This window comes from Coregonus lavaretus (genome assembly GCF_964263955.1).
Source record: "Coregonus lavaretus genome assembly, chromosome: 5".
Taxonomy (NCBI): domain Eukaryota; kingdom Metazoa; phylum Chordata; class Actinopteri; order Salmoniformes; family Salmonidae; genus Coregonus; species Coregonus lavaretus.
This window is the reverse complement of record NC_139992.1, coordinates 19,177,254-19,198,771: the sequence shown is the minus strand read 5'-3', so window position 1 is coordinate 19,198,771 and position 21,518 is coordinate 19,177,254. Positions and strand designations below refer to the sequence as shown.

At 47.4% G+C, this 21,518-nt stretch overlaps 1 protein-coding gene across 1 annotated transcript in view; it reads left to right on the top strand.

The window, feature by feature from the left end:
- The first annotated feature begins 1,785 nt into the window (after window positions 1-1,785).
- The window catches only part of LOC311129394 (interleukin-1 receptor type 1-like), an 82,940-nt gene continuing 63,207 nt past the window's right edge, over window positions 1,786-21,518 (top strand). Inside the window, exons 1-2 of the mRNA XM_084161679.1 lie at window positions 1,786-2,125; window positions 21,242-21,319. Coding sequence (XP_084017805.1) covers window positions 21,244-21,319 — 76 coding nt within the window. The 5' untranslated portion in view covers window positions 1,786-2,125; window positions 21,242-21,243. The remainder of the gene's footprint in view (window positions 2,126-21,241; window positions 21,320-21,518) is intronic.

Genomic DNA, 21,518 nt, shown 5'->3' with positions numbered 1-21,518 from the left:
AACTATTCACCCCCCCAAAGTCAATACTTTGTAGAGCCACCTTTTGCAGCAATTACAGCTGCAAGTCTCTTGGGGTATGTCTCTATAAGCTTGGCACATCTAGCCACTGGGAGCTTTGCCCATTCTTCAAACAAAACTGCTCCAGATCCTTCAAGTTGGATGGGTTCCACTGGTGTACAGCAATCTTTAAGTCATACCACAGATTCTCAATTGGATTGAGGTCTGGGCTTTGACTAGGCCATTCCAAGACATTTAAATGTTTGCCCTTAAACCACTCGAGTGTTGCTTTAGCAGTATGCTTAGGGTCATTGTCCTCCTGGAATGTGAACCTCCATCCCAGTCTCAAATCTCTAGAAGACTGAAACAGGTTTCCCTCAAGAATGTCCCTGTATTTAGCGCCATCCATCATTCCTTCAATTCTGACCAGTTTCCAAGTCCCTGCCGAAGAAAAACATCCCCACAGCATGATGCTGCCACCACCATGCTTCACTGTGGGGATGGTGTTCTTGGGGTGATGAGAGGTGGTTGGTTTGCGCCTGACATAGCGTTTTCCTTGATGGCCAAAGAGCTCAATTTTAGTCTCATCTGACCAGAGTACCTCCCGAGTGGCGCAGTACCTCCCGAGTGGCGCAGTGGTCTAAGGCACTGCATCGCAGTGCTAGCAGTGCCACTAGAGATCCTGGTTCGAATCCAGGCTCTGTCGTAGCCGGCCGTGACCATGAGACCCATGGGGAGGTGCACAATTGGCCCAGCGTCGTCCAGGGTAGGGGAGGGAATGGCCGGCAGGGATGTAGCTCAGTTGGTAGAGCATGGCGTTTGCAATGCCAGAGTTGTGGGTTCGATTCCAACGGTGGGCCAGTATGAAAAACATAAATAAAAAATAATGTTTGCACTCACTAACTGTAAGTCGCTCTGGATAAGAGCGTCTGCTAAATGACTAAAATGTAAATGTAATGTTTGGGGAGTCTCCCACATGCCTTTTGGCGAACACCAAACATGTTTGCTTATTTTTTTCTTTAAGCAATGGCGTTTTTTCTGGCCACTCTTCTGTAAATCCCAGCTCTGTGAAGTATACGGCTTAAAGTGGTCCTATGGACAGATACTCCAATCTCCACTGTGGAGCTGTGCAGCTCCTTCAGGGTTATCTTTGGTATCTTTGTTGCCTCTCTGATTAATGCCCTCCTTGCCTGGTCCGTGAGTTTTGGTTAGTGGTGTTGCAGACTCTGGGGCCTTTCAGAATAGGTGTATATATACTGAGATCATGTGACAGATCATGTGACACTTAGATTGCACGCAGGTGGACTTTATTTAACTAATTATGTGACTTCTGAAGGTAATTTGTTGCACCAGATCTTATTTAGGGGCTTAATAGCAAAGGGGGTGAATACATATGCACGCACCACTTTTCCGTTATTTATTTTTAGAATTTTCTGAAAGAAGTTCTTTTTTTCATTTCACTTCACCAATTTGGACTATTTTGTGTGTAATACCTTGCTAAAACCAAGTATAGAGTTTATTTGTTATAATTCATTGGTATTAGATTTAAAAGGTGATCGAATAGCTCCTGATTTGTAATGTCATTAATGCATTTCTTTTGAAGCAATGTTTAAAAAAAAAAATTTAAGTTTAAATTTCCCACGTATCTCGTTAAAGTTTTGACCAATGAGGTAACTTGTTAAGTTGTGGCCAATGGGAGAGTGGACTGGTTGCTGGGAAAGAGAAGAGAGGGAAAGGTTGAAAGGAGAGAGATGAGAGACGTTAGTGGGGTTGGTGACGGAAAAATGACCCAAGGAAACGATAGAGAAAACAAAACCATACCTACAGAGTTTGTTTTAAAGGGAAATCCTGATTTTATTTCTATAAGAGAGTGTTTATTAGTTCGTTAAGAAAGACCTAGTAGAGACTGAAGCTGCCGTCACATTGTGGAGATATTCGACATCCTAGAGGTTAGCCTAGCATCGTTCAAGACTTGGAGAGAATTGCTTGTGACGATCAGTTCGGGTTTCAAACGGATGTCTGTTGCTGCTACGGATTACTGGCTGCATTGATAGCTGTGTTCGCTGTGGATCTTGTGAGGACACCTGCACGGAACTACTATATTTTGCTGAGGCATTATCTACAAGTAGTGAGTAACTACAAATGTGTGGTGGACTTCGGGACTTTATGTATGTCGTCATTTTTTTTAGCTCCAACGCGCGCCCAGGGTTTAAGCAAGCTTGCAAATAATTTGGACATGGGTTGTGGAAAAATCATTGGGGTTTATAATTTGTATTTCTTTTGATGTGATACATTGAACATTTGATTAATATAGATCTTGAACCTTGTGTCTGTTGTATTGGTGGAGTCATTTACTGTTTCAGTTTCATTTAATGCATGGGGAAAGCATATCCTTATACCAATAACCAAGTCTATAATCATTCTATCTGAAGTTAATACCCTATTTGTCATTCACCCTAGCAAGTTTACAATAGGGATTCTTATTGGAGATGTCCTTCTCACCTAATATCCCATGCTGTTCAGATATTCTAAATAAGGTAATATCTTGAGAGTCAAATTCGAGCCTGGTGAGAGGGTTACATGTGTATTACATTTGACATTTTAGTCATTTAGCAGACGCTCTTATCCAGAGCGATTTACAGTTAGTGAGTGCATACATAAAAAAAAAATCATACTGTCCCCCCGTGGGAATCGAACCCACAACCCTGGCGTTGCAAACGCCATGCTCTACCAACTGAGCTACATCCCTGCCGGCCATTCCCTCCCCTACCCTGGACGAAGCTGGGCCAATTGTGCGCCGCCCCATGGGTCTCCCGGTCACGGCCGGCTACGACAGAGCCTGGATTCGAACCAGGATCTCTAGTGGCACAGCCTTAGACCACGACAGCCTTATGTCCATTACATGAAATCCAAATAAAAATCCATTTAAATTACAGGTTGTAATGCAACAAAATAGGAAAAACGGCAAGGGGGATAAATACTTTTGCAAAGCACTGTAGCACTCATCGGGTCAGGCAGTATTGGTTATGTTTTCTTGTCCATACGCTTCCCTTGTTTTCGATCTGTCCATGTTCTTAATCATGAAACTCACTACTGCACCTGCTTCCTCTCCCTGCGTCTCCGTTACATAAATCCATGTCTTGTTGAATAAAATGGCCACAGTCAATACCAGTTTATGGTTCCTGACAAAAGTAGAACATTATTTATGTAAATTCAAGTTTCTTTCAAGAAACAAAAAAAAAAAAAAATGCCAAAAGTGCCAGTAGTTGCAGAACCACCCATATACAAACTTTATTTGTGTAGTGTAAGGTTCTGTATTTATTTTCTTAGTCAACCTTGTGTTCTTGAATGTAGCCATGTTTCTCTGTGTTCTTGAACGTAGCCCTGTCTTTCATTTTTGTTCATTGATTTCACCTGTGTTTGTTACTCACCTGGTCTCATTAGCTCCTTATTTAGTTCAGTTCATTCTGTTTGTGCCTTGTGAGGTATTGTTCATTTTGACTCTACTAATCCTTTTCTTAGTTCGTTTGTGACAACCAGTTATAGCCTTCAGTCCTAGTTTTGGATTCTCCTGCCTGTTAGCCTACCTGTGTATGACCATTGCCTGCCTGTGAACACGATTCCTGCCTTTTGTGAAGGCGAAATAAACACCTGCCGCGCTCTGCGCGTGAATCTACACCCTTTTTCTCCCTGACTATTCATTACAGAATACTTCACCAAAAAATTGAACGGATTCAGCGGAGCTACAGCAGCGCCTAACCCAGCAAGAGGAATGTATGGAGGAAATCTGCCATCTTCTCCATCAGCCTATCCCTACTCTTCCGATGCCAGGTATCGTAACCCATAGCCCTCCTTCATTCATATCCATGCCTGGAAAGTATGACGGTTCACCTGGGAAATGTCAGGGATTTCTGATGCAATGCAGCAAATACATTGAGCACAACCCCACTAACTTTGCCACCGACAAGAGCAGGGTGGATTTTGTGTCTCTGCTCACAGGCAAAGCCCTGGATTGGGCCACCGCCATATGGACTGCCAACAGCACAGAACTCAGATCCGAGACCCATTTCCACACCCTCTTCAAAGAGGTATTCGATCACGCTCATTCCAGGAGACCTCCTCATAGAACTTCAACAAGGACTCAATTCAGCTGCCGAGTATACCCTCGAGTTCCGCACCATGGCTGCAGGGAGTGGATGGAGTGAGGCTGCTTTACTTACGTCTACCGAAGAGGGCTCAACAGGGAACTTCAGGCGGAGTTGGCCTGTAGAGGTGACCTTCAGGATTTAAATCAATACATTCGTATCTCCATCGACCACCTCGTCGCCGACCGTCGAAGAACTCTGACACCCAGGAACCTGAAACCTTCTCTTTCCATGGTTCCGTCATCCCGTTCCAGTCTTCCAGAGCCCATGCAGTTGGGCCATGCTCCTCTCCCGCGTATCAAACGTCAAAGGCGGATCCAAGAAGGGCTCTGCCTATACTGTGGAGGGAAAGATAATCTACTCAGCCATTGCCCTGTTCGCCCCCCACGGAGAGATGATAAGGGTCCCTCCGCTGCCATGCAGGTAGGCGTGTCCTTATTTCTAAATATCTCCCAGAAGCAATTCTCCATCCCAGTGTTGATAACCGCAAAGGGGGTTACTAAGTACGTAGAGGGCTTGATAGATTCGGGCGCAGCAGGTAATTTTATTGATCACCAGCTAGTACAAGAGCTTGACATTGATCTTACACCTGTCACCCCTCTCTTAAGGATTAACGCCCTGGACGGGCAGCCATTGGGCACGGGCTTCATTACGCACCTGACACAGAGCGTCACCCTCCAGATTGGAGTCTTCCACACCGAAACCATTCAACTCATGGAACTATCATTCCCCAAACAGCCACTCATCCTCGGACACCCCTGGCTTTGCCGTCACGACACTGCTATCTCGTGGTGACAAGGTGAACTACTGTCCTGGTCTTCTACCTGCATCACCAGTTGTCTCAGCCTACCCTGCAGAAACACCACCATTGAGGACTCTGCAGTGCCACCCACTATACCATCTGAATACGCCCAGTACAGCAATGTCTTCAGCAAAATCAAGGCCTCCACTCTGCCACCACATCGCCCAGTGGACTGTGCTATTGACTTACTCCCTGGAGTGTCCCCACCGACGGGCCATGTTTACCCCCTATCTATCCCGGAAAATGAGGCAATGGAGAACTACATTGATGAAGCACTCGAAAATGGTTTAATTCGTCCTTCTTCCCCGGCTGCGTCCAGCTTCTTCTTCGTTGGAAAAAAGGACGGTGGTCTCCGTCCATGTATTGATTACCGTTCCCTGAATGACGTCACGGTCAAGAACCGTTTCCCTCTTCCTTTGATCCCAGCGACCCTTGAACAAGTGGGCCACGCCAACATCTATACAACATCTTTTCCAGGATATGATCAACCGCTTTCTCATCGTCTACATTGATTACATCCTGATTTACTCCCACTCCCTGAAGGAACACATACAGCATGTACAAAAGGTTCTTCAACGGCTCCTTGACCATAACCTTTATGTGAATTCTGAAAAGAGCACCTTCCATGTAAACTTCCTCGGTTTCGTACTGACACCTGGAGGGGTCCGCATGGATGAAAACAAAGTCACCGCTGTCAATAACTGGCCCAAACCCACCACTGTTAAGGGACTCCAACGTTTCATTGGGTTCTCCAACTTCTATCGCCAGTTCATTCGGAACTTCAGTTCTACTGCCGCTCCCCTCACTGCCCTTACCAGCCAAAAGACCCGGACTCTTCAAACGACTGATACCGCCCTGACTGCTTTCAACAACTTGAAATGCCTCTTCACCTCAGCTCCTCTCCTTCGCCAACATGATCCGACCCTTCCTTTCACCCTGGAGGTGGATGCCTCCAAAGTAGTAGGAGCCATACTCTCTCAGTGGGTGGCAACACCTCCCAAATCACATCCCAGTGCCTTCTTCTCCAGGAAGTTATCCGCCGCTGAGAGGAATTACGATTTGGGGAACAGAACTCCTCGCCATCAAGCTGGCCCTCGAGGAATGGCGCCACTGGTTGTAGGGCGCACAACATCCTAAACAGATCATCATTATCTGGAATATATCAAACGGGCCAAGAGGTTAAACTCCAGACAAGCCAGCTGGGCTCTCTTCACAAGCTTCCATTTTCATGTTACTTACATCCCTGGAAAGAAAAACGTAAAAGCTGATGCTCTCTCCCGCCAGTTTGACCTTCCGACCAGTAACTCAGACCCTACACCCATTTTTCCATCCTCTTGCATTATGGAACCGGTACAGTGGGAGGTTCACTCTGCTATACAAGAAGCCCTAACCTCAGACCCGGCTCCTCCTGAGACACCAGCTGGGAAGACTTACGTACCAGCAGCTGTTAGACCCCAACTGATGCAATGGTGTCACACGTCCTTGGGGTCAGGACATCCGGGCATTACATTAACCACCGAACTTCTAGCCCGTAAGTTCTGGTGGTCCTCACTGGCATCCGACATAAGGGATTACGTACTCTCCTGTCCAGTCTGCGCCCAAACCAAAAGCCCTCGTCATCTCCCTGGTAAGCTTCAACCTTTTATAGCTGTTGACTTCATCACAGACCTTCCTGAATCCTCTGGTAACACCACCATCCTTGTCATAGTAGACCGTTTTTCAAAAATGTGTCTGGTTCCTCTTCCTCATTTACCTAACACCATGGAATTGGCTGAGTGTATGTTCCAGCAGGTGTTCCGTCTGTATGGGATTCTGGAGGACATAGTTTCTGACCGCGGGTCCCAGTTTGTCTCCCGGGTGTGGCGAGCCTTCTGTGACAGACTGGGGATCGCCCTCAGCCTCTCCTCCGGGTACCATCCCCAGAACAACGGGCAGACGGAACGCCTGAACCAAGAAATAGGGAAGTACCTCCGCCAACAATGTTCTGCCTCTCCACACGACTGGAGTCAGTATATGAATACGCAGTCATCCGCATACATAGACACACTGGCTTTACTCAAAGCCAGTGGCATGTCGTTAGTAAAGATGGAAAAAAGCAAGGGGTCTAGACAGCTGCCCTGGGGAATTCCTGATCCTACCTGGATTTTGTTTGAAAGGCTTCCATTAAAGAACACCCTCCTGTGTTCTGTCGTCCCCACAGTGACTGTACGTACATACGCCAATCAGAAGCCATGGATTACAGGCAACATCCGCACTGAGCTAAAGGGTAGAGCAGCCGCTTTCAAGGAGTAGAACTCTAACCCGGAAGCTTATAAGAAATCCCGCTATGCCCTCCACTACAAAGGGATGCACAGCCGCGAGCTGCCCAGTGACACGAGCCTACCAGACGAGCTAAATCACTTCTATGCTCGCTTCGAGGCAAGCAACACTGAAACATGCATGAGAGCATCAGCTGTTCCGAATGACTGTGTGATCACGCTCTCCATAGCCGATGTGAGTAATACCTTTTAAACTGGTCAACATTCACAAGGCCGCAGGGCCAGACGGATTACCAGGACGTGTACTCCGAGCATGCGCTGACCAACTGGCAAGTGTCTTCACTGACATTTTCAACCTCTCCCTGTCTGAGTCTGTAATACCAACATGTTTCAAGCAGACCACCATAGTCCCTGTGCCCAAGAACACTAACGTAACCTACCTAAATGACTACCGACCCATAGCACTCACGTCTGTAGCCATGAAGTGCTTTGAAAGGCTGGTCATGGCGCACATCAACACCATTATTCCAGAAACCCTAGACCCACTCCAATTTGCATACCGCCCCAACAGATCCACAGATGATGCAATCTCTATTGCGCTCCACACTGCCCTTTCACACCTGGACAAAAGGAACACCTATGTGCGAATGCTATTCATTGACTACAGTTCAGCGTTCAACACTATAGTGCCCTCAAAGCTCATCACTAAGCTAAGGACCCTGGGACTAAACACTTCCCTCTGCAACTGGATCCTGGACTTCCTGACGGGCCGCCCCCAGGTGGTAAGGGTAGGTAACAACACATCCGCCACGCTGATCCTCAACACGGGGGTCCCTCAGGAGTGCGTGCTTAGTCCCCTCCTGTACTCCCTGTTCACTCATGACTGAATGGCCAGGCAAGACTCCAACACCATCATTAAGTTTGCCGATGACACAACAGTGGTAGGCCTGATCACCGACAACGACGAGACAGCCTATAGGGAGGAGGTCAGAGACCTGGCCGTGTGGTGCCAGGACAACAACCTCTCCCTCAATTTGATCAAGAAAAAGGAGATGACTGTGGACTGTTGTCATATGCTCTAATGTCAACTGTTACACAGTCTGCATGACAACTTATGTCATATGTTATTACATGCTACAAATAACCAGATGTTATAAAATTTTATGTCATTTACCAACCTCTGTGTCACATTATTTAATTAAATAATGAGCGCCATAACCATGTCATATGGCTTTACAAAGTGTGCACAGACACCTTCAGTATAGTGACATTAATTTGAGGTGTAATGAAACAGTTACTGGATGAATGTGCTTATACCACAGGATGAGTTGAGTATCATAAAATGTTACCATACAAATGATCTCCAAGAAACATGGGCAAATGGGAGCACAGATGTAGGCCTACTAAGGATATATGTTTTTCAAGGAGACTGCTCTGAGTTGTAGCTACAAATTGGACCACATCGAGATATAATAAAGCACACATTATAATACCAACATCTAACTTAATTAATCCATCCTCTTTCTCTCCGTTTGTTGGCACCATTCATTTTTAATCTTAGTGAACACCTTTCTCTATCTTTATCTTTCTGTCACTTTGTTTTAATCTCTCCATCAGTGTGTTTTGATGTGGTGGTTGTGCTGAGAAGTAGAGAGATCATTTCCTGTATCGCACAAGCAGTCATTATGGTCGACTCAACATCAATCCGATTCTGGCGCCTACTAGCACTCTTGTTTGATGGGCGTCATAACCATGGGCAAATGGGAGCACAGATGTAGATTTCATTCTGGCGCCTACTAGCACTCTTGTTTCCACATCCTTTAGTGCTTCTGTCAAGGCACAGCCTTATCACTGTAGCCTAGCAGTTAACAGCGCTGGGCCAGTAACTGAAAGATCGCTGGTTCGAATCCCTGAGCCGGCTAGGTGAAAAATCTGTTGATGTGCCCTTGAGCAAGGCACTTAGCCCTAATTGCTCTGGATAAGAGTGTCTGCTAAATGTCTAAAATATATATTTTTAAATGCATATCGTCAATGGCACATCATCCAGAATAGACACTGATGTTACCCAATATAAAGCAAAGATATCGAACTAAACTCCATGTAGTAGCAGAATGTACATTTGATATCACTCTCATTACAAGTGGACAAAGGTAGTGTGACACCTCACAGTTGATAACTTAGTTGTAATAACAGCTGTTATACAGTTAAACAGTTATACACCTCCACTGTGAAGTGTGTCTGTCAGACTTAGTATAAACTGGCCAGTCAACCAAACATCCCCCCTTGATAAAGAGTCAAGCTTGTATTGAAGGAGGGAATTGAAAACTCCAAGACTCAAGTCATGCAGTGAGTCAATCCAGACCAGCTGGGAACAGAAATCTTAGCTTTCAAAACACTGACCTCAAGACTCTTGTGCTGCACAGTATCATCACTCCAGGGATGGCCAACCCTGCTCCTGGACAGCTACTGAGTATGCACTTTTGCTATAACACACCTGATGTTTGACATTTTACTGAACTGTTAGGATCTAGTAATGCAAGCATTTCGCTGCGCCCACTATAACATCTGCTAAACTGTGTATGCGAGCAATAAACTTTGATTAGATTTTTTTGATTCAACTAATCAATATATTGGTGAGCATCTAGTAGAATCAGGTGTTCTTGTTAAGGGTTTGAATGCAGCAGGGTAGTTCTCCCGGGTTAGTGTTGCTCACCCCGGGTGATCATTTTCTCTCTCCGTTACAGTTGTTTTATGTTTTACCTTTAGTCATCCAGTTAACACCAGAGCCCTGGAGATGTCAGTCAGTCTTTCTGTGGTGGAATGGGGAATGTGTCTGGCCCTGTTCCAGGTATGAGGTATGAGGTATTAGCCTGCCTGCCTGCCTGCCACGGGCTGTGGTTGTTGACTACCGTGGTGACTCCTGTAGTAAAATATAATTTGTTTTCCTTAAAGGCCTGCCCCAGATTGCCTCTACACAGCAAATTCCCCTATGGACTTCACCAAGTGAGATCCTAAGTGAACATGTTATCATTCAAATGTAACTATTTAAGACTATTCAAAATCATGTTTTTCATGAAATTTGATGATATTTGAAGGAAAGCAGATCAAAGTATGATGACCAAAGTACAGTGCCTTGCAAAAGTATTCATCCCCCTTGGCGTTTTTCCTATTTTGTTGCATTACAACCTGTAATTTAAATTGATTTTTATTTGGATTTCATATAATGGCCATACACAAAATAGTCCAAATTGGTGAAGTGAAATGAAAAAAATAACTTGTTTCAAAAGATTCTAAGAAATAAATAACGGAAAAGTGGTGCGTGCATATGTATTCACCCCCTTTGCTATGAAGGCCCTAAATAAGATCTGGTGCAACCAATTACCTTCAGAAGTCGCATAATTAGTTAAAAAAGTCCACCTGTGTGCAATCTACAGTGAGGGAAAAAAGTATTTGATCCCCTGCTGATTTTGTACGTTTGCCCACTGACAAAGACATGATCAGTCTATCATTTTAATGGTAGGTTTATTTGAACAGTGAGAGACAGAATAACAACAATAAAATCCAGAAAAATGCATGTAAAAAATGTTATAAATTGATTTGCATTTTAATGAGGGAAATAAGTATTTGACCCCTCTGCAAAACATGACTTAGTATTTGGTGGCAAAACCCTTGTTGGCAATCACAGAGGTCAGATGTTTCTTGTAGTTGGCCACCAGGTTTGCACACATCTCAGGAGGGATTTTGTCCCACTCCTCTTTGCAGATCTTCTCCAAGTCATTAAGGTTTCGAGGCTGACGTTTGGCAACTCGAACCTTCAGCTCCCTCCACAGATTTTCTATGGGATTAAGGTCTGGAGACTGGCTAGGCCACTCCAGGACCTTAATGTGCTTCTTCTTGAGCCACTCCTTTGTTGCCTTGGCCGTGTGTTTTGGGTCATTGTCATGCTGGAATACCCATCCACAACCCATTTTCAATGCCCTGGCTGAGGGAAGGAGGTTCTCACCCAAGATTTGACGGTACATGGCCCCGTCCATCGTCCCTTTGATGTGGTGAAATTGTCCTGTCCCCTTAGTGTCAGCGTTGATGTGGATGCGGTTGAGGAGTCAGACGCAGGACGCATAGGCTTTACTAACTGTATAACAATAGAAAATAAACGACCTCAACAAGAAGGAGGCGAGCGACAACGCAAATACAGTGCGTCACTATACACAAAGTCCAGAGTACAGCACAAGCGACACCAACTGACAGGCGGAAAATAACACACAAACTAACAAACACAAAGCAGGAAACTTATAGGACACATAATCAGACACAAACGGACACAGGTGCAACAGACAGACCAAACCAATCAAACATCGAAACATCTAATGGTGGTAGCTAGTACTCCGGGGACGACGAACGCCGAAGCCTGGCCGAGCAAGGAGGAGGAGCAGCCTCGGCAGAATCCGTGACAGTACCCCCCCCCTTGACGCGCGGCTCCAGCCGTGCGCCGACCCCGGCCTCAGGGACGACCAGGAGGACGCGGAGCCGGGCGCGTGGGATGACCACGGTGGAACTCAGTCAGGAGGGATGGATCTAGGATATCCCTCCTAGGCACCCAGCACCGTTCCTCCGGGCCGTACCCCTTCCACTCCACGAGATACTGGAGACCCCCCCATCCGACGTCTCGAGTCCAAGATGGTCCTGACCGTGTACGCCGGAGCTCCCTCGATGTCCAGTGGGAGCGGAGGGGTCTCTCCTATCTCACCTTCCTGGAGTGGACCAGCTACCACCGACCTGAGAAGACACACATGGAACGAGGGTTTAATATTCTTATAATCAATAGGCAGTTGTAACCTGTAACACACCTCGTTCAATCTCCTCAGGACTTTAAAAGCCCCCACAAACCGCAGACCCAGCTTCCGGCAGGGCAGGCGGAGGGGCAGGTTTCGAGTCGAGAGCCAGATTCGATCTCCCGGTGCGTACACCGGTCCCTCACTGCGGTGGCGATCGGCGCTCGCCTTCTGTCGACGGATGGCCCGCTGCAGATGGACATGTGCAGCGTTCCACGTCTCCTCCGAGCTCCGAATCCACTCATCCACCGCAGGAGCCTCGATCTGGCTCTCGTGCCAAGGTGCCAGAACCGGCTGATACCCTAACACACACTGGAAAGGGGTTAGATTGGTGGAGGAGTGGCGGAGAGAGTTCTGTGCCATCTCTGCCCAGGGGATATACCTTGACCACTCCTCTGGCCGGCCCTGGCAATAGGACCTCAGAAACCTACCCACATCCTGGTTGACTCGTTCTACCTGCCCATTGCTCTCTGGGTGGTAACCCGAGGTAAGGCTCACCGAGACCCCCAAGCGTTCCATGAATGCCCCCCAGACTCTGGAGGTGAACTGGGGACCTCGGTCAGACACTATATCCTCGGGAACCCCATAGTGCCGGAAAACGTGGGTAAATAGGGCCTCAGCGGTCTGTAGGGCAGTAGGAAGACCCGGCATTGGAAGGAGACGACAGGCCTTGGAAAACCGATCCACAACGACCAAAATGGTGGTATTCCCCTGGGAGGGGGGAAGGTCGGTCACAAAATCCACCGAGAGGTGGGACCATGGTCGTTGTGGAACGGGCAGGGGATGTAACTTTCCCCTGGGCAGGTGTCTAGGCGCCTTACACTGGGCGCACACCGAGCAGGAGGAGACATAAACCCTCACATCCCTAGCTAACGTTGGCCACCAGTATTTCACGCTAAGGCAGTGCACTGTCCGGCCAATACCTGGATGTCCAGAGGAGGGTGATGTATGAGCCCAATAAATAAGGCGATCACGAACCTCGAGCGGAACGTACGTCCGCCCCACAGGACACTCTGGGGGAGTAGGGTCGGTACGCAATGCCCGCTCGATCTCCGCATCGACCTCCCACACCACCGGAGTCACCAGACAAGACTCCGGCAGTATGGGAGTAGGCTCAATGGACCTCTCCTCTGTGTCATACCGCCGGGACAGGGCGTCTGCCTTACCGTTCTGGGACCCTGGGATGTATGTGATCTTAAAAACAAACCGGGTCAGGAACATGTTCCACCTAGCCTGACGAGGGTTTAATCTCCTAGCTGCCCGGATGTACTCCAGGTTACGGTGGTCAGTCAGAATGAGGAAAGGGTGTTGAGCCCCCTCAAGCCAATGCCTCCACACCTTTAGGGCCTGAACCACGGCTAACAGCTCCCTGTCCCCTACGTCATAATTACGCACCGCCGGGCTGAGCTTCTTAGAATAGAACGCACAGGGGCGGAGTTTAGGTGGCGTGCCGGACCGTTGCGACAGAACTGCCCCAATACCGGCCTCTGACGCGTCTACCTCAACTTGGAATGGTAAAGCGGGGTCCGGATGCGCCAGCACCGGAGCCGAAGTGAACAGGTTCTTCAGTTTAACAAATGCCCTGTCCGCTTCAGCTGACCACTGCAAACGCACCGGGCCCCCCTTCAGCAGGGACGTAATGGGAGCTGCCACCTGTTCAAAGCCCCGGATAAACCTCCGGTAGTAATTAGCAAAACCCCAAAACTGCTGCACCTCCTTTACAGTGGTTGGAGTTTGCCAATTACGCACGGCCGACACACGGTCAACCTCTATCTTCACACCAGACGCGGACAATCGATAACCCAAAAAGGAGATGGACTCCTGGAAAAACAAGCATTTCTCTGCCTTGACATACAAGTCATGCTCCAACAGCCTCCTCAACACTCGGCGCACCAGGGCTACATGCTCGGCTCGTGTAGAAGAGTACACTAGGATGTCGTCGATGTATACTACCACACCCTGCCCATGCATGTCCCGGAAAATCTCGTCCACAAAGGATTGGAAGACTGAAGGAGCATTCATTAACCCGTATGGCATGACGAGATACTCGTAATGACCCGAGGTGGTGCTAAATGCTGTTTTCCATTCATCTCCCTCCCTAATGCGCACCAGATTGTACGCGCTCCTGAGATCCAACTTTGTGAAGAACCGCGCTCCGCGTAATGACTCAGTCATAGTCGCAATCAGAGGAAGAGGATAACTGTACTTAACCGTGATCTGATTGAGACTACGGTAATCAATACACGGGCGCAAACCCCCGTCCTTCTTCTTCACAAAGAAGAAACTCGAGGAAACCGGGGAAGTGGAGGACCGTATGTATCCCTGTTCCAAGGACTCGGCTATGTAAGTCTCCATAGCCGCTGTCTCCTCTTGAGACGGGATACACACGGCTCCGCGGAAGTGCCGCTCCTGTTTGGAGATCTATCGCACAATCCCCCTGTCTATGAGGTGGCAGCCGTGTTGCCCTAGTCTTGCTGAACACAAGTGCTAAATCCTCATATTCAGGGGGAATGCGCATTGCGGGCACTTGGTTCGGACTCTCCACCGAGGTCGCCCCTAAGGAAACACCTAGACATCTCCCCACACACTGGGCAGACCACTCCATAAGAGCCCTCTGTTGCCACGCAATGGTAGGATCATGGGCGCTTAACCAGGGAAGCCCCAGCACCATGGGATACGCAGGAGATTCGATCAGATAAAACTGAATGATCTCCTCATGACCCCCCTGCGTAGTCATCTTAAGTGGTGCTGTGACTTCTCTAATCAACCCCGACCCCAGCGGCCGGCTGTCTAGAGCATGAACAGGGAAGGGGGCTTCCACCGGCCGAAGGGGAATTCCTAACCTAAAACAAAATTCCCGATCAACAAAATTCCCAGCTGCGCCTGAATCTACTAGCGCCTTATGCTGGGAATGAGGTGCCACCTGTGGAAATCTCACAGGTATACACAGGTGACCAATAGAGAGCTCTGGGTAAGTGGGGCGCCTACTCACCTGAAATGACTCCCCAGTGCGTGACCTGTTGTCCCCTCTCCCAGGAGACCCTCCCCAGCACCTAGCCGCAGTGTGCCCTCCACGGCCACAGTTGGTGCAGGGGACGGCCCCCCTCGGGTTCACTCTCCTCCTCTCTCTAGCGCCAGCACCCCCGAGCTCCATGGGAATCGGCTCGGAGGTGCTGGAGGGTGGAATGGACGTCCGCGGGTAGCCAGCAGGGTGTCGAGACGGATGGAAATGTCCACCAACTGGTCGAAGGATAGGTTGGTGTCCCTGCAGGCCAGCTCACGACGAACGTCCTCTCGTAGGCTGCACCGATAATGGTCGATGAGGGCCCTCTCATTCCACCCCGCATCCGCCGCTAAAGTCCGGAACTCCAGGGCGAACTCCTGTGCACTCCTCTTCCCCTGTCGGAGGTGGAACAGACGCTCCCCCGCCGCCTTCCCCTCAGGTGGATGATCGAACACAGCCCTGAAGCGGCGGGAGAACTCCGCGTAGGTGATGGTGGCGGCGTCTATTCCCCTCCATTCGGCGTTGGCCCACTCCAACGCCTTGCCGGATAGACAGGAGATGAGGGCGGAGACGCTCTCGTATCCCGAGGGCGCCGGGTGTATGGTGGCCAGGTAGAGTTCCACCTGCAGGAGGAACCCCTGACACCCGGCTGCGGTACCATCATATGCCCTCGGGAGCGAGAGCCGAATGCCACTGGGTTCCGGTGCTGGGAGAGGAGGACTGGCCGATGGTGATGGTAAGGTGTGGGCACCTCTCCAATGACCAAACGGCGCAGAGTGTTGGACACCTCGTTCATGGCGGCCCCAAGTTGCCGGATCATGGTGTCTTGATCGCTGATCCGTTCCTCCAGCGACTTGGGTGCCGCCGCTGCTCCTGCTGACTCCACAGCAGGTGTGTTATTCCGTCAGCGTGGATGCGGTTGAGGAGTCAGACGCAGGACGCATAGGCTGAGTCAAACAAGACTTTACTAACTGTATAACAATACAAAATAAAGGACCTCAACAACAAGGAGGCGAGCGACAACGCAAATACAGTGCGTCACTATACACAAAGTCCAGAGTACAGCACAAGCGACACCAACTGACAGGCGGAAAATAACACACAAACTAACAAACACAAAGCAGGAAACTTATAGGACACATAATCAGACACAAACGGACACAGGTGCAACAGACAGACCAAACCAATCAAACACCGAAACATCTAACGGTGGTAGCTAGTACTCCGGGGACGACGAACGCCGAAGCCTGCCGAGCAAGGAGGAGGAGCAGCCTCGGCAGAATCCGTGACACTTAGCAGAAAAACACCCAGAAAGCATAATGTTTCCACCTCCATGTTTGACGGTCGGGATGGTGTTCTTGGGGTCATAGGCAGCATTCCTCCTCCTCCAAACAAGGCGAGTTGAGTTGATCCCAAAGAGCTCGATTTTGGTCTCATCTGACCACAACACTTTCACCCAGTTCTCCTCTGAATCATTCAGATGTTCATTGGCACACTTCAGACCGGCCTGTATATGTGCTTTCTTGAGCAGGGGGACCTTGCGGGCGCTGCAGGATTTCAGTCCTTCATGGCATAGTGTGTTACCAATTGTTTTCTTGGTGACTATGGTCCCAGCTGCCTTGAGATCATTGACAAGATCCTCCCGTGTAGTTATGGGCTGATTCCTCACCGTTCTCATGATCATTGCAACTCCACGAGGTGAGATCTTGCATGGAGCCCCAGGCCGAGGGAGATTGACAGTTCTTTTGTGTTTCTTCCATTTGCGAATAATTGCACCAACTGTTGTCACCTTCTCACCAAGCTGCTTGGCGATGGTCTTGTAGCCCATTCCAGCCTTGTGTAGGTCTACAATCTTGTCCTTGACATCCTTGGAGAGCTCTTTGGTCTTGGCCATGGTGGAGAGTTTGGAATCTGATTGATTGATTGCTTCTGTGGACAGGTGTCTTTTATACAGGTAACAAGCTGAGATTAGGAGCACTCCCTTTAAGAGTGTGGTCCTAATCTCAGCTCGTTACCTGTATAAAAGACACCTGGGAGCCAGAAATCTTTCTGATTGAGAGGGGGTCAAATACTTATTTCCCTCATTAAAATGCAAATCAATTTATAACATTTTTGACATGCGTTCTTCTGGATTTTTTTGTTTGTTATTCTGTCTCTCACTGTTCAAATAAACCTACCATTAAAATTATAGACTGATCATGTCTTTGTCAGTGGGCAAACGTACAAAATTAGCAGGGGATCAAATACTTTTTTCCCTCACTGTATGTGTCACATGATCTGGCACATGATCTCAGTATATATACACCTGTTCTGAAAGGCCCCAGCGTCTGCAACACCACTAAGCAAGGGGCACCACCAAGCAAGGGGCACCATGAAGACCAAGGAGCTCTCCAAACAGGTCAGGTACAAATTCGTGGAGAAGTACAGATCAGGGTTGGGTTATAAAAAAATATCAGAAACTTTTAACATCCCACGGAGCACCATTAAATCCATTATAAAAATGTTTAAAGAATATGGCACCACAACAAACCTGCCAAGAGAGGGCCGCCCGCCCACCAAAACTCACAGACCAGGCAAGGAGGGCATTAATCAGAGAGGCAACAAAGAGACCAAAGATAACCCTGAAAGAGCTGCAAAGCTCCACAGCGGAGATTGGAGTATCTGTCCATAGGACCACTTTAAGCCGTACACTCCACAGAGCTGGGCTTTTTACGGAAGAGTGACCAGAAAAAAACCCATTGCTTAAAGAAAAAAATAAGCAAACATGTTTGGTGTTCACCAAAAGACATGTGGGAGACTCCCCAAACATATGGATGAAGGTACTCTGTTCAGATGAGACTAAAATTGAGCTTTTTGGCCATCAAAGAAAATGCTATGTCTGGCGCAAACCCAAAACCTCTTATCACCTCGAGACCACCATCCCTGGTGGTGGCAGCATCATGCTGTGGGGATGTTTTTCATTGGCAGGGACTGGGAAACTGGTCAGAATTAAAGGAATGATGAATGGCGCTAAATACAGGGAAATTCCTGAGGGAATGTCACGTTCGTTCATAGACGGGTCAGACCAAGGCGCAGCGTGATATGCACACATGTTTATTAAATGAATAAACACAACGACAAAACAATAAACCAACGATACGTGACGTTCTACGGTACACACAACAAACCTCACACGGAACAAGATCCCACAACCCACTAGTGCCAATAGGCTGCCTAAGTATGGTCCCCAATCAGAGACAATGAGCGACAGCTGCCTCTGATTGGGAACCACACCTGCCAACATAGATCTAGACATACTAGATCCTACAACATAGAACAAACACAACAAGGAATATACACACCCTGACTCAACATATAAGCGTCCCCTGAGTCAGGGCGTGACAGTACCCCCCCCCCTCAAAGGTGCGGACTCCGACCGCACAACATAAACATAACAGGGTAGGGGCCGGGTGGGCATTCTGCCTCAGAGGCGGATCCGGCTCAGGCCATGATGACCTCTCACTCTTCGCCTCCCAGTTGCGCCCCTGGTCTGGTCTAGACCTCGGCGCGTTGCTTCCCCTCTCCTTCCTCCCACTATACTCCAAGCCCTGTCTGGACCCTGGTGTGGGAGACCCCGAACCTGGAGAGGGGCTGACGTCTGGGTCTGGACTGGAGCCGCTGACCGGAGCTGGACCGGGCACCGGTGGAGCGGACTACTCAGGCTCCGGACTGGAGCCGCTGACCGGAGCTGGATCAGGCACCGGTGGAGCGGACTGCTCTGGCTCCGGAGTGAAGGCATGTTTGCATAGGGACGTGGTTTATATAGCCAGAAAGCTACTCTACTGGTGCCAAATTTGACTTTAGGGTGTCATCAAATATAAATAAAAGTTTTCCCTGTTTATCTATGGCAAAGATACTTTTTTTTTCCCCCTTTCATCTGTGACTGGTGTTAGCTTGCTACTGGCTAGCTAGGTTTTCAGCCAGCATGGAACAAAGGGGGGAAGGGTCATTCAAAACGCTGAGGCAGTTGTCAAGTCAACACATCCATCAGTGCTCTTGTGAACTGCGTCACAAGAGACATGCCAAACAAGAGATGTATAAAAAATTATTGATATCATTGATGCAATTTCAGTGTTTGAGTTGCTTTGTGTATCACCAAATTTGCATGAGATGATTTTGCTGCAACACTGCTCACTGCATCCAAGTTGCTTGACATGGGAGTTTCAAAGAGCTGTCAGTCAAGGCGAGATCATGAATATAAGCTCCCTGCACACTCAGCCTCTTTTCAAACTTCCTGGTAGTTAGCCATGACAGAAAAAGTAAAAGGCTGTCAATCCTTTGGTCCTTAAGTGAAACTGATATATTTTTTTATTCATCACAGTTTTCCTTAACCAATTATGTTCTTTAATGTAAGGCCGACAGACAAGTTCCTTACTTTCTCCCCCTTCAACTTTCCTCCATTTCTGTTGAATTGTTAGCACATGTCACGGTTGAACACTTACATATTTGTAGTTATAATTAAGCCTACAGAAGTATATGAGTTCCTTAAAAGCCTATGCAAATCATAATGTGATATCCCCAATGGTATAGTAACCACTTTAGTGTAATATGTAAATAATAATGTTCATATTTTTGTATTAGATTATGTGACGTGCAATAATTTTCAAGGAAAATTTGACATTGCAGTCTACAAAATTAACATGATCGACAGGACTTACATTTACTCTCACGGATGGCCAAAAATAACCATCTAAATGCCACACACCTAATAAGCCACACCTCCTGAAAATAAGCTATGGATTACATAAAAAAAGATAGAACTGCTTGGTCAACCCAGAAAGAAAGTGAATAAAAACCCAATGGATGGTTAAATTAACCCATGTTTGGATACTCGGAAAAACCCAACATGTTGGGTTATTCATGCAACCTGTCACATTATGCTGGCTTGCAAAGTGATGTCTAATTCTGATAGAAATCCAGCCGGAATGGGGATATCCAACCTTTTGAATTTTATATCACCCACAACTTGCATTCAGAATTCCTGCCAGGGTTGGGAAAAGTGAAATATGAGACTACCTAAAACATCTAAACTGGAACAACCTTTTCAGTAACGGCTAAATAAGTCCAAGTAACATATCGGATTAGTTTCGAATATGTATGACATTTATATCTGAGATGCATAACATTAATTAATCAATGTACATGCAAAAACATAGATATATCATTTCTTTTATGTTTTTTAAATCAACCCGAGTGGCGCAGTGGTCTAAGGCACTGCATCGCAGTGCTAGCTGTGCCACTAGAGATCCTGGTTCGAATCCAGGCTCTGTCGTAGCCGGCCGCGACCGGGAGACCCATGGGGCGGCGCACAAGTTGTCCAGGGTAGGGGAGGGAATGGCCGGCAGGGATGTAGCTCAGTTGGTAGAGCATGGCGTTTGCAACGCCAGGGTTGTGGGTTCGATTCCCACGGGGGGCCACTATGAAAAATAAAAAATAATGTATGCACTCACTTAACTGTAAGTCGCTCTGGATAAGAGCATCTGCTAAATGACTAAAATGTAAATGTAAATAGAGCACGCTGTGAAATATGATTATGATGGGTGTGGTTTTGGTTCAACTCTGGTTATTAACACCAACATTGAGTGTTAATTCAACATTTTTTTGTTATGTTCAGAGTGTAGGCCCTTACCATTAGAGCATATGAATTACATATTGTATTGTGTTAAAGAATAAACAATTTATGATAACATTTTTGCTCAGGATATCACTTGGTGAAGTCCCTAGGACTGAAAATGGATGAATGCAACAACCATGTCTCTGTCACTAACAAATACGGTCATGGATAGTACTGTAACTCTACAATTCACTTGAAAGGCAAGGCACTCTGGGAAAAAAATAAGGCTTTACACCAAGCAGTGTGTTAATTGAACACTTTCCAGTGTCTATAGGGGTCCACACTTTCAGTGTTATTTTATAACTCCCAGTCTATAATTTGCTGTGTAGCTCTGGTGTGTGTTTGTGTGGGAAACAGACATTCAGTTGACAAGTAAGGGATTCAGTGGATGGTCAGAAAGAAGCATGATACGTTTGTGTGTGAGATCATTTCTTTTGCTGAAGATTTTGGATAGTGTGATGTGACCCTTGATTCTGATAGTTTGTTTGAGCCTATTATGGCAATGCCTGACTAAAACTCACAAGTGATTCTGTGTGTCTCTTTGTTTCAGCTATGGATTGGAGTCAGATGTTGCAGCTCTCACTCTTCTCACTCCTCTGTCTCACTGGCAACTCCAAGGCAGTAGGAGGTAAGTAGCATGAACTTTACCCACATAATTCATCAGCCATTAATTAATCAATCAATCAATCAATCATGTTACGAGGACAGCTAGAAGTACAGATTGAATTAAACTGTATGAATTGAACAGCTCTATAGGCAGAAACATGGTCCTTCACTTTGTCATGACTTAACTCTGACCTCTGGTGGGTGTTGATGGAATTAAATCC